This window comes from Colias philodice, chromosome 14 (genome assembly GCF_061535455.1).
Source record: "Colias philodice isolate Cphi_HAF_F1 chromosome 14, ilColPhil1 Martin Lab GWU primary, whole genome shotgun sequence".
Lineage (NCBI taxonomy): Eukaryota > Metazoa > Arthropoda > Insecta > Lepidoptera > Pieridae > Colias > Colias philodice.
In genome coordinates, this window is record NC_143099.1 from 3261975 (window position 1) to 3275760 (window position 13786).

The window sequence follows — 13786 nt, forward strand, 5'->3', positions numbered from 1 at the left end:
GTCCCACAAAACTGCACATGCAGTTTGACTGTGGGATCAAGCCTATAACTAAATATATTATATAAAATATCTATATATCTATCTATAACTAAATATATTATATCATATTATTATCTGTTATAAAATATAATATTAAGTGAATAGGTATATCTATTTATGAGCTTGTGTTTTAGCATTCTATTGACTGAAGAAGGTGTTTCCTTAATAATCTTTTAAATTTGTGAATATTTGCTTCTGTTCGTATGTACTCTGGTAAGCTATTGAGAAAATATGGTACCTAAACGTTTATCTAGAGTTCGATCTCCAAAATAATTGTTGACTCTAGGTACTTCATATTTTCCTGAGGTCACTGACCTCGTTGTATGATTGGTATTTTACAGATTAAGAGAAGGAATAGAGCTATGGTTGTTTACAGCAAGAAGATATTTGTGCTTAAGGCTGACTGGAAGAATATTACAAAATTTAAATAGCATTCTATAGTTATGTTTATATTTATGTTTTATTTTTTTACTCACCAAGAGTTTTAAGAATCTAATTTGCATATTTTCTAATTTGTTTAAGTTAGTTTTAGTAGTAAGTCCATAACAATCAAGAGAATAACTAAGTATTGAATCCACAAGGGCCATGTACAGACATTTTAAAGTCTTTATAGGAACTTTGTAACTTATATGATAGAATTTACCTAACAATACTTTTAATTTATCATATATATAGTCTATATGTGTAGTCCAAGAAAAATGTTCATCTACCCTCATGCCCAGATATGTGACAGTTTTCACGCGTTCAATCGGTTTACAAATACAATTTTTAAATTGATTATGGATGCATTCAAAAGTGTGGGTGAACATGGAATGTGTTTGACTGAGAGGTAGGTATGGTGAATGTACGATTAGCAGCTTAGTTTTATCAGTATTTAAGACTATTCCATTGTCATGTGACCATTTGACTACTGCATCTATATCAGTCTGTACGAGCCGGCAGGTCTCCGTGAGGTCCGTACCCGCGCGCATGGCACATAAGTCGTCTGCGAACATGTGTGCTGAACAATGTTTCAATACACCACACAGACTGTTTACGTGCATAAGATAGCACACAGGCCCGCAGCCTGAACCTTGAGGGACTCCGCACTGAACCGCTTTCCCGTCACTGAAAGTGTCCTCTATTCGAACTTTAAAAGATCGTGATGTAAGATAGTCACGTAACCAATTGTTAAGGGGCTCTACGACCCCGCACTCCTCCATTGCGTTTAAAAGGGTATTCGTTTCTAAAGTGTCAAACGCCTTTTTAAAATCGAATAACACTGTTACAACAAAGTTTTTATTATGAAGGTGTGAATTTATTTCGTTTGTAAAGTTAGATAATAAGGTGTTTGTACTTTTTCCTTTTTGAAATCCGTGTTGACATGAATTTAATATACTGTTTTTTTTGAAGATAATTACTGAGTTGATTAATAATACATTTTTCTATAATTTTGTCTACACTAGATAATATAGCAATGGGTCTGTAATTAGAGTAATTATTACGGGTTCCTTTTTTGAAAACTGGTCTAACTATTGCTTCTTTTAACTTGTTTGGGAATATATGTTGTTTTATTGACATATTAATTAATCTCGCAATGACTGGGCTTATTTGGTTCACTACAATCTTAAGATCAGACATGCGCACTAAATCACTACCTGGTGCCTTATTGATGTTCATATTACTTATAACTTTTTTAACTTATGTTTCGCTAACAGGTTGTAATCTCATGCAAACGTCTGCCTTTTTTACATAGTCCTTCCTATCGAGCCAGACATCATTACATGAATGTTTTATTTGGGAAATTTCGTCTGTAAAAGTATTTGAAAAGTTATTACATATTTCTTTGGTACTACCCTGTTTACTCATATTGTTAAGTATAAAACTATCTAGACTAGATCTTTCTTTCCCCATTAACATATTTATTCTTTCCCACAGTTTTTTTTATATTTCTATTACAGTCTAATATACTCTGTCTGTCGTATTCATTTCTACATCTATTTATAGTTTTTGTACATTTATTCCTGTATTTAGTGTATTCAAGTCTTTTTAACATATTTTTTGGTTCGTTACTCCATATTTTAAATAGTCTATCTCTTTCTAGTAGCATTTTCTTTAAATTACAATTTATCCATGTTTTATTATTTCTATTGCTAGGCCTTATTATTTTAGTCTTATAAGAGTCGTTATATATATTATTAAATAACTTAGAAAACTCGTTATACAATTTTAAAGGACACGAAATAGTCATTAAGTGACTAAAATCAGTAGACAATAGTTTATCCCTTACTAGACGGTTGTCAAGAACGCGCCGGCGCACAGGTGCGAGGGGCCTCGACAGGGTGGAGGCCTCGTATCGCGCGGCGGAGGCACGGTTCCATTGTATCGATGCAGCTACATAATAATGATCCGATATTTTATGTTCAATAACAGCAGAGTTGATAGTACTCGTAGTAGGTACTCGTGTGTAAATGTGATCTAAGCAAGATTCGACAATTTTTTCTGATACAATTTCTTTACGCGTTACTTTATCGATGCACTTAGTGAAACCAAACTCTGACATTATGGTCTCGTATTCAATGACATGATTATTTTCTTTGTTTAACAAATTAATATTTATATCCCCGCAGATTATTACGTTCTCTTTGCTCGGAAAAGATTCAAGTAATGTATGTAAGTCTTCAAGAAAATGTACAATTTTATCCTGTCTTTTAATTTTTGGCGGCCTATAAATACCTATTACGTGCAATATCTCGTCGTTATGGTGCAGTACAATGGGAACGCACTCCGCCGCTCGCATGGTAATAGCGCGCGCTCGGTTGTCAACCTGTGCGCGGAGCCCTTCCCGCGAATACACCAACACGCCCCCCCCGCTACGTCCCTCACGAGTATAACTATTTATATTAAAACCTTTTATATTATAAAAACTTAACATAGAAAAGTTTATATTTGGTTCGGTTACAATCAGTATATCGATATGGTTTAAGTAACTTTCCAGCGTTAGTAGAAGTTCACTAAAGTTTTTCTTCATTGAGCGAATATTGACATGCAACAAACATATTTTATCTTTGCTATTGTAGGTATTTTGTATGGTAGATATCCATGTATCAAAACTATTTACTTTAACGGCGTTTATTGAATCCTCAGATATGGATTCGATATTATTTAGAAGGGTCATTATAATGGTGAATTTATACAATTTAAATCAGAATAATTAGTAATTTGTGATTAGGTAACTAAATACCTATATATACTAACGCATTAACCTACTTATTTTTGAGTAAATCACGTATGTCAGATTCGGATCTCAACCATGAGGACTTGTCGCCTTCATCCTTTTTTACGAGTACTTTCCCGTTGACCACCCATATGTATTTGTAGGACCCGGTGAGCTGCTTCTTCGTATTCCATAGTAGAGATCGTGTGGCTTTAGTTAGATCTTCGTTTATGTAAACTTTATTCAGTTTTGTTCCTCCTGTTACCATGCTGCTGTTAACCTCGGAGAGTTTGCGGCGCTGAGCCAGCCAGTTGTCACGGGTGCCAGTTCCAGAGGTCCTGAAGCCCACGGTGATGGGGGCTGGTTTATCATCCTGCTGCTTTCGCTGCGGGCCTCGCCTCACCCATTCGATATCGTCACAGCTAACATCTAATAGTTTTCCTATTTTATTAACTACTTCCTTTACGTTCTCACCTGGCACCTGCTCAATTCCTACAATCTCTAAATTGTGTTTTCGCGTATTTTGTTCAATTTCGTGAACTTTTTGTTCTAAGGCAATGTTACACTTTTCTAGATATACGCATTTATTGGAAATTGATGTTACTGTTTTTTCAAGTTTATTAATTTTTGCATTTGACATTTCCTGCTCCGCTAATAAGGTATCGTATTTCTCCGACAACATACTCATGCTTTGTTTTATGTCATCCAAATGCTTTTTCAATCCGGGTATAACGCTAACTTTTTTCTGTATGTCCTTTAGGATTTGCTGAAGGCCCTGTTTTACTTCTTCTCCCTCCTCATCTTCGGACTCGTCTTCTTCGCAATTGTTGCAAAATATGCGGTTTTTGCCGGCTTTTAGATCGGCTGCTAGACCCTTTACACATCCTTTGTGAAAAGTGCCTTGACAGAGGCCTTGACACACGAAATGAGCTCCTTTTTTAGATAGAGTTTTTTTACACTTTTGACACTCCATAGTATATAATTTTAAACACGATAAACACTAACTCGAGACGACTATTTATATACACTAGACTGCACGATCGTCGCAATAGTCCTGCACGAATTTTTATTTGAAAACTTTACATACTTTCGTAAAACAATTTCGTAAAAGTTAAATGCGGTAACGGACGCGACGTGCGACACGACCACCCGGCGCAACGGCTAATACATGAGTTTATCGTGCATTTGTTGATGTAAGTTTATGAAATGAATATAGGAATTTTGCGCGTTATTATATAGGGGCAGAAGGTAATTAAGCTCAGGGTAATTAATATAAATGAAATCATAATAGACTCCCGTATTCGCGTTGTATAGACCGTTATAATATAGTTTTATAAAAGAAAAAATAAACGAAATACCTCAATTTAAATTATATCTAAAAACTGATTACTATTCTAAGCAACAGAGCAAATTAATTTTCAAATACTGCGAATTTCGCAGAAAAAGAAATTAATCTTTGTTATATAATATTATACAAATTCAGCATGGCATTTCTTGGAAAATAAATTATAGTTAGGGAGCCAGGTGCAAATTGGGTTCATTATTTCCTCTCAAGAGATAATTCGTCAGAAGCATCAGAGTATAGTATTATAAAGCCTCGTGAACGTCAGCTGGCGCTCGGTTGGGGGGGTGAGCGGTTGTAGCCTCCCACGCACGTAGGAAAAAAAAATACATTCATTCATTTCCTCTCAGCTAAAAATTTGTCAAATTGTAGCTAACCCAATATCTCAACGAAAAAAAATAATCAGCTGGTTACAACGTGGTGTATTAAACGTCAGCTGGTGTCTCGAACATGAAAAAAGAACAATTATTTTCCGTGATTTCCTCTCAAACAAAAATTTACCTGATGATAGCTTATATGTAACTGTGGATAAATATATAAGTCAGCTGGCTGTATCTTGGTGGAAAAACCGTCAGCTGATACTTTGAAAGTTATTACATAGGAGTTAGACAGAAGCATCTATTGCCAATTTATATGCATCAGCTGACTAGGTTTTCCTCAACTTATTGCTAGCTGATTTTTTAACCGACTTCAAAAAAAAGGAGGAGGTTATCAATTCGGCCAGTATGTTTTTTTATGTATGTTCAAACAAACAAACTCAAACTCAAACATTCATTTATTCAATTAGACTACTATTTAGTAGCACTTTCGAATCGTCATTACATAGTATTTTTAACATTTACCACCGATTCGGAAAGCAGTATCTATGGAGAAGAATCGGCAAGAAACTCCATAGTTGCATGTCATGTTTAATGTCAATAAATTTACATAATATGTAACTTATATCTACCTAACTACATAATATGCCAAAGAACTGTCCTGTGGTTTTTACGCGACAACCCTCCATGGGTCTTTATCGTCCATATATTCCTGAATACTGTAGTACGCTCTCTGAACTAGTACATTTTTTATGTAAGTTTTAAATTTAGAACTACTAAACTCTTTAATATTGTGAGGAATTCTATTGTATAAGCGTATACCTTGACCCATAAATGAATTTTTAACTTTAGCTAATCGGAAAAATGGCATTTCAATTCTATTCTTGTTCCTTGTGCCATAATCGTGTCTAAGTCAGAGCTTTTGTGTACATGCAAGATATTATTAAATATATACTGTGATGGTACAGTAAGGATACCAGTATTCTTAAAATGATCTCTTAGTGAGTCCCGAGCACGTAAATTATATATAGAGCGAATGGCTCTTTTCTGTAAGATAAAAATAGTTTCTATATCTGCAGCCCTGCCCCACAGTAGAATTCCATAGGACATAATGCTATGAAAGTAGCTGAAATAAACCAATCTAGCCGTATCTTCATCGGTGAGATGCCTTATTTTTCGGACTGCATATGCAGCAGAACTGAGCTTACCTGCAGCGGTGTTGACATGGGCTCCCCACTGTAGTTTCTCGTCCAAAACGTTCACCAATTACTCCGAGGTTTCTGAAACGATTGACGTGATTCTTTTTTTTTTTGTTTGATGCGGAATGGTGTCGAATTGGTCCCATAAAAATTCGGATTCGGATTTATTCGGATAGGCCCAGTAGTTTTTATTTTATGAACATTTTTGTCTAATCTCGATGACATAATTGAAATGAAGCAAGTAAAGTTGATTCACTTCCTGGTAACCGATTGAGCTGAAATTTTGTATACGTATGTAAATTGGATAGCGATGAAACATTATCATGATATAGAGCTGATTTGATGATGGAATCGGAAGGTGGCCATAGGAACTCGGTAATATATTGACTCAACTTTAGGTATCAAGTTTGGGCTCGTTGGATTCGTGTTGAAAAATACACTAAAAAGTATTAAATAAAAATAACTACGTTAATCATTGATCTTTTTTAGACGATTAAATCCGTACATATGGCAAACAAACTCTTCATTTAACATTTATTAACATTTACGAGAAATTATTTCAATCTGACTTTATGTTGACGTCCTGCAAAACTTACATCGTTGGTATATAACGACTCTGATAATGAATCGGAAAGAGAGGAAAGTGACTCAAGCCAGAGCGAAAACGAATAAATCATATTGTTCTCATTATCATTTTTTATCAAGTTTATATAATAAATATTATTTATCGAGTAACTAGTTCATTTATTGCTAATTGATTATTTAATTATTTAAATATATAAAATTATTTGATTTCATACTTATTCGTTTCAAAAATATTGATACTGAATGTTTATTTCAACTTAACTCTTATATTGAAGCGCAATGTCGAATAATTAAAGATACGTCATTTCCTCTCAGATGAAAATTTGTGAGCTGATTGTTAATATACTGATGCGATAAATAAAAAAAATCAGCTAGCAATAAGTTGAGGAAAACCTAGTCAGCTGATGCATATAAATTTGCAATAGATGCTTCTGTCTAACTCCTATGTAATAACTTTCAAAGTATCAGCTGACGGTTTTTCCACCAAGATACAGCCAGCTGACTTATATATTTATCCACAGTTACATATAAGCTATCATCAGGTAAATTTTTGTTTGAGAGGAAATCACGGAAAATAATTGTTCTTTTTTCATGTTCGAGACACCAGCTGACGTTTAATACACCACGTTGTAACCAGCTGATTATTTTTTTTCGTTGAGATATTGGGTTAGCTACAATTTGACAAATTTTTAGCTGAGAGGAAATGACTGAATATATTTTTTTTTCCTACGTGCGTGGGAGGCTACAGCCGCTCATCCCCCCAACCGAGCTCCAGCTGACGTTCACGAGGCTTCATAATACTATACTTTGATGCATTTTACAAATTACCGCTTGAGAGGAACTTGGTCATAAAATCTGCTGCTGGCTCCCTAACCATTAGCTTAGGAATATCTCTTTTAAAGAAATGTTCATGCTATAAATTTATTTGAAGTCTATGTTATTTATTCACTGAGGAGCTGTTTTTAATCTATTAGTCGTTATGAAATATTGAATAATTGTGTCTGCATAGTAAAGGTTACTTATACCTAGTAAAAATTATTAATTGATATATTTTCATTTCTTACATGTGGTTTTTGTCATAAATTGGCAACGTAGAATATATAAATTCTATTGTTTAAGATAAATTATCACACGAATAGCTCTTGTTCCATCAATAAAATACACGGTACCTACATAATTATATCAACTATTACAAAGTGGAGTTTTGCAAACCCTTTGTACAAGATGTAGGAGCTAATCTCAGGAACAACTACTAACTGGCCGTTCGAATTAAAAATGATCTATGTCTCTTACATAATATAATATTTTATCGAGAAGGGTAGCCAATATAACATAAGACTATGACCGATTTTTCAATGCGATTAAGTTGCGCGCGTCAGTTGTAGAAAATATTTTTACAGAAAGCATTAACCATAGAAAAGCTGCAATTAAACTGGAGACATACATACATACATTGGCATATTATCCCTTATCAGTCACGATAGCTACCGTTTCTCTAATTAATTGAACAAGCCTTATAAATTACATGACAAGTCAACACCGTAATTGGGATATTATTACACTGGAGTAGGTGTCTGTTTTAAAGACTAGTTGTGCTCCGCGGTTTTACCCGCATTGCTTCACTCTGTCTTCGCGTGATGATTCCTCGATTTAGTCAACGTTAGATAGAAAATTTAAATGTTAGATAGTGATGTAACATTGAAATAATTATTCAAAACGGACCCGTGACTCCAGAGTTCAAACAACCAAACTCTTCAGCTTTATAAGATTAGTATAGATAATCAAGTTTGTGAATGACAATGTTATTAAAATTTTATTTATTGCGGAAATTCCAACAATTGACCTATTGTGTTTGTTCAGAACTTAAATAATATTGGAATTTATTATATTTACCTGATTTGTTATACATAGTACATACTACATAATATATACGTTAATAGTAAGAAAGCCTCCTGAATTAGGTATATTCGATGATATTTCATCGAATATACCTAATTCTGTAGTAAGGAATGATTACTGCTTAAAATATTCGATTCGCATTTATAACAAGCCAAATACATCAAATTGAATTTGAATATATAATGTTTTCTTTCCATACAGGCTTTAAATTCACTTATCCCTCGGAATTGTGTGTTTAGGCGTTACTCCCCAAAACCAATTTTAACCTCATAACGATGTCCAACAAATCTGAAATTGATGAAACATGTTTAGATAGTATTAGCCTGTTTACAGCGGTAAATTACACTGAATTCATTGATTTTAACATTGAATTATTAGAAATATACATATAGTGATAATAGGTTATAAATTGTAAAATTAATTATTAGTCGTATTGTCATAAGTATATAGAAGAGGTCTATGGAAAAGATAATTTTCATCCGGATGTTTCATAATTTTAGCAAACGTTTGATTTTTCTTTACCTATGTGCATGTATTCACAATATCATCGTTATATATAAGTTATTTTGGCTCTTGATCCCAAGTGTATTATGGTATTATGTATAGATACGATGAAGTTATGAGATGATGTGACAAACTATTTATTGGTCTGTCTGTATCTGTAGCATCTGTAGTTTACGATTACAAGTTATGACACTCGTTAGACGTTGGACATTTTGTCGTAATGGATACCTTTTTTTTTTATAATAACCCTGGCAATAGGGCAGGCGACACACTTGGTGGTAGGTGATAGACGCCGCCCATGACGATCACAAAACTACATTTGTTATAAAGTCCCAGAGCCGTTAGTAACATGTTATCATAACCTTTGTGTTAATTACAATATAATAAAAAAGTACGTTTTGTTTTGATTAACAATCAGTCATTTTTTTAAATATTATCCACTTCCATTAATAATTAACCGAATTATGACTATGAAATTGAAAATAGTATAGTAACACTACTTATCATAATTAAATCTTTTCTTAAAGATTGAATAAAACCATGTATGAAAAACCGGACAGAAGTAGAACAAAGCTGCAAAATATTTTATGTGTCAACAAAACACTCTTCATACCAAGTTAATGCTATTACAAATTTAAGCTATTTCTAGGAATTAAAATAAATGTGGCGTGTACCTACAATGCGATCTAAGATATAAATTCAAATCAGTATGATGAAAATTGACACATATCACAGTAACTTTTGCTTACAAAATAAAATATTCGCTGCAAGGAAAAGTCTCGGGAAAATCAAGTTTTAATTAAATAAAAGTTCGTGTCCCACTAGCTGTGTATCTTTTATTCAAGGCTAGGAAGTTTAAAGTTTGTTTTCTATATCGCTAAGGCATTTATATAACCATAGTTTAGTTACCAAGATCTGTGCTGTAAACTTTATGAAACTAAATATGTCAGTGATTTAATTTGAATCCTTTATTGATTAATATTTTTAGAATATAAATTATGTTTAAAGTCATTTGACGGTGTGGATCTATTCAAATGTAATACGTATCAAATAATTTAACAATGAAAATAAAATATAAATACCAAAATTACAATGAACGCATTCACAAATTAAATTAAAATAACATGCAAATATATTGTGTTCATAAACTGAATGGTATTTAGTGGAAAAGGCCTAACGAATGCATTAATTAAATGCGTAAATAATTTTAAAGTTATTTAAAACATCCAACCCGCCAACGTATAATAAATTATTCATGCAAAAACTTGTTTGACTAATCGATAGAGCGCGCATCAGAAATTTCATTAGTTAGAGAAGAGTTAAGTTTGTTTGATAAAGTTGGCCATCACGTTGTGACCCGGCTCACTAGGAAATGTTACTGAAACTCGTCCACGAGCGTGTATACAGAAACAAGCTTATTAGAATATTTTATTGGAGAACCTCGCATGTATGTTGGAGCGTAGCTTATACATTATAAGGGGTTTGAGCATCGTAATATTTTAAGTTTATTAATAAAATTATTAGTATAGCGTAAGTAATTATGTTTTAGGAAGTTTAGAAAATGGGAACACTAAAATAAAAAGAGAATTTGGCATAACACGAATTGTGTAAGTAATCTTAATCTTGTTTACTTTGTTATGATAATATTTAGCATAATGAAGAAAACTGAAGTATGAATCGCGAAGAAAAGCGGAGACTTAATACTATCCACAGGTATAGCCCTAGTTCTATAACAGTTCCATAACAAACGAAAAAAATTAACAAAGCATTCCTTGAACGGAATCTTTTCAGAGGTCGTTCTTGCGTCTGAAAACCTCACTTTTTTCTTCACTTTTACTTTGTCCCTCACAGTTTTTTCATTTCTCAATGAACTCGGTTTCGATTTTTTCTCATTTGAAAAATTACCCCTTTCTTCGAGCACATTTTCACTTAGGGGATTTGATTTCGCGATACGGGTCATGCTCGGTTTAGTTACATTTTTTACCATTCGCACACTCACATTTAGTGGTCTCTTTTCGACACATCTCATTGAATGTTTGAACTCCGTGTTTACGTACTTTAAAAACAATTGTTTTATATTTGGTGCGGAAACAATGTATTCCGGGGTTGACTTTGTATATCATACAAAATACAATGCGGTACTGAGTTGTGCTATGACGCCAATAATTCTCAACAACTACGCGTCTAAACGACACTTGGCTTTGTTTCAACTGTTGACTTTTAGGGCGCTCTTAAATATAAACTAAATGCAGATAAGTAGAATACTTGGATATGAGTTTAATATACATGGATTTTTTTGTTCCTTAAAATAATATTGTTATGTTAATATTAATTATTACTGGGAGCCTTATGAAAATTGATATTATTCAGAAACATTAACTGATATTCGACAAGTAGTAAACATAATTAAAAATAGCATTTATATGACGTTGCATGGATTTATGCCAAAGATTAAAAATTGTTCTAAGGTACAATTCTTTTATAACAGTAGATAATTATATACACATACTATTTGAAACATTGCCTAATATAGTCGTCAAGAAACTAACCTAAGTAGTTATCACCATGCATTCAATATTATATACCAAAATATAAGTTATCACCATTTACCCTTTCTATATTTCACGTAATACTTACCACTAATAAATAGAGTCGTAATCAGAATTATGACCTCACACTGTATGGACTGACCCGAGCTTACCTCAGAATTTACTATGCGCTCCTTTATGGTTATGGCCAGTGTAATTAAGCGTTGAACGCTTCTAGAATATGAAAGACTTTGATATTTATCTTGAAATATAGGGTCTTTAGCTGTTTCATATATTGATACTGTATGATTATGTTATAAGAAGTGAGTTTGAGTGCTCTTGAACCCGTAAGATGATGATACTTCGATGATCATACGAGCGCTTCTTGTAAGTCTTCTCAGAACTTGTTAATTAACTTGAAGTTACTTTATAATTCTTTCCGTATAAAATCATGTTTTTTATGTGTGTTATCTTATTATGTATGAGTTTTACGATCATTCTTTTATTAATAGCTTTATCGATTGACAAAAGTACAGATTTTTAGTTGTATACAATAACAGGTGGCTGGAATTCCCATCTAAGAAGTACTTAAAAGTTAATTGTCCTCTGTAATAGCATGGAATTGCAAGTCTCTATTACTCATAATTACTGTTCCTACTTCTATAAGGTCAGGAACTTAATTGCCTGTGTCGTCAACAAGTATAATGCAACAGAGAATAAATCATAGGGACTTTGAAAAGTATGTCGTATATTTTCAGAACGCCCAACTTGTAAACAACTTACTGAACTTAATTTTGAAGTATCTTAATTTACTGTTCTGTTGTTTCACAACTTTTGAAGCAGAGAAGATTTTTCGCAAAGATTAAAGTTGGGATGGAGGTACAAGATAAAATATTGTATAATAAATGAACAACCAATTTATTAGAGATTCAGGTTTCAGTTACAATGATGGATATACAATAATTTTATTCATTATTTATTTTATAATGACTTTCTGCAAAATACGTTACAAGTAAAATAAACTAGTTTTCGTACAATTCATTAAAGACATGGTAAATGTATATCGTTGAGTTTAATAATTTACTGAGCGTGATGAATGAATTAATGACGAGCGAAATGTAACTACAGAGCTATAGTTCGATGTTTTAATGAGGCTTACGTTACCTAGAGCGAACTTGACGCCCGTCCACGCGGTGCGGACATATTGGAAGAGGCGGCGGTAGAGCGGGCGGTGGCGGCGGCGTCGCGTCGGCGCCTCCGCGTCGGGCGCGGGCGCAGGCTCCTCCGCCTCGCCCGCACCCGCTCGACCCTCCAGCGACGACGCCGTGGCGTTGCGCACCCAGCGTAAGCCAAACGCTCGCTCGCTCAACGTAACCGCACCATCACCGAACGACACGTACGCACATCACACAATTTCATACATCTATCCCTTTTATTATCTCGACTAAATCACTAGAACACTCTATTTAATATAATGATCACGACTATTCACGCTGAGTTAAAATTTTAGTTAATTTTCACAGTTAACACTTAATAGAAAAGTTAGTGAAAAGCGAGCTTTTCCATTGTTAAGTTCATAAAGAGGCATGCGTCAAGCGATAGCACAGCAGCCGGAAATCTGTGAACAAAAATAGGTTTTGTTAGTTTTGTTAGTAATTGAATTTTATATCATGAATACGGTGGTTCGGTCATGTGTTCGGTCATTTCGTTCATGATTTTTTATACACATGACAAAATTAACACTACATTTTATTTCATTCAAGTTAGTTTAAGTTGTTGATAGGTATAAGGTTAAATAAAATATGCTTTTTTATAGATTTTCACTTATTAAGTTTTAAGTTTATTAAGAAGTAGGCAAAAGAAGCATATACTTAGCATAGTTTTATTGCATTATTTTAGTAAGTATAGGTTACGATTCCAAATAGCACATTAAGGTATGTATTATTTGCTGACAGTATATAAATAAGTCGATGATCACAATGAGTTTTCCTGTGTATGGATAAGGATGGTTCCAAGCAATTGGAATCACCAAAAGGTTCGAAATGAGAGTTGGTAAGTACTCCGTCACTGTTTGTTCCCATTTGCATTAGAATTGAATTCTGGCGGGGTGCATGCAAATGAACCGCGACGTGCAGCACTATGAAAATATTTCCGTTTAATATTGGAATTGCTCAAAG

At 33.6% G+C, this 13786-nt stretch overlaps 2 protein-coding genes across 2 annotated transcripts in view; both read right to left on the reverse strand.

Annotated features, from left to right (window-relative positions):
- Positions 1 to 13786, reverse strand: part of LOC149482718 (Kv channel-interacting protein 4-like) — a 93539-nt gene that overhangs the window by 73364 nt on the left and 6389 nt on the right. The window lies entirely within an intron of this gene.
- Positions 1987 to 4381, reverse strand: LOC149482720 (uncharacterized). Its single transcript, XM_089703350.1, has one exon. It carries the CDS (start codon positions 4206 to 4208, stop codon positions 3285 to 3287), a length of 924 nt encoding a protein of 307 aa, XP_089559476.1. The 5' UTR covers positions 4209 to 4381; the 3' UTR covers positions 1987 to 3284.

What these genes read in the sequence shown, in the direction of transcription:
- LOC149482720 (XM_089703350.1), bottom strand. Translation starts at nt 4,208, where the DNA reads ATGGAGTGTCAAAAGTGTAAAAAAACTCTATCTAAAAAAGGAGCTCAT.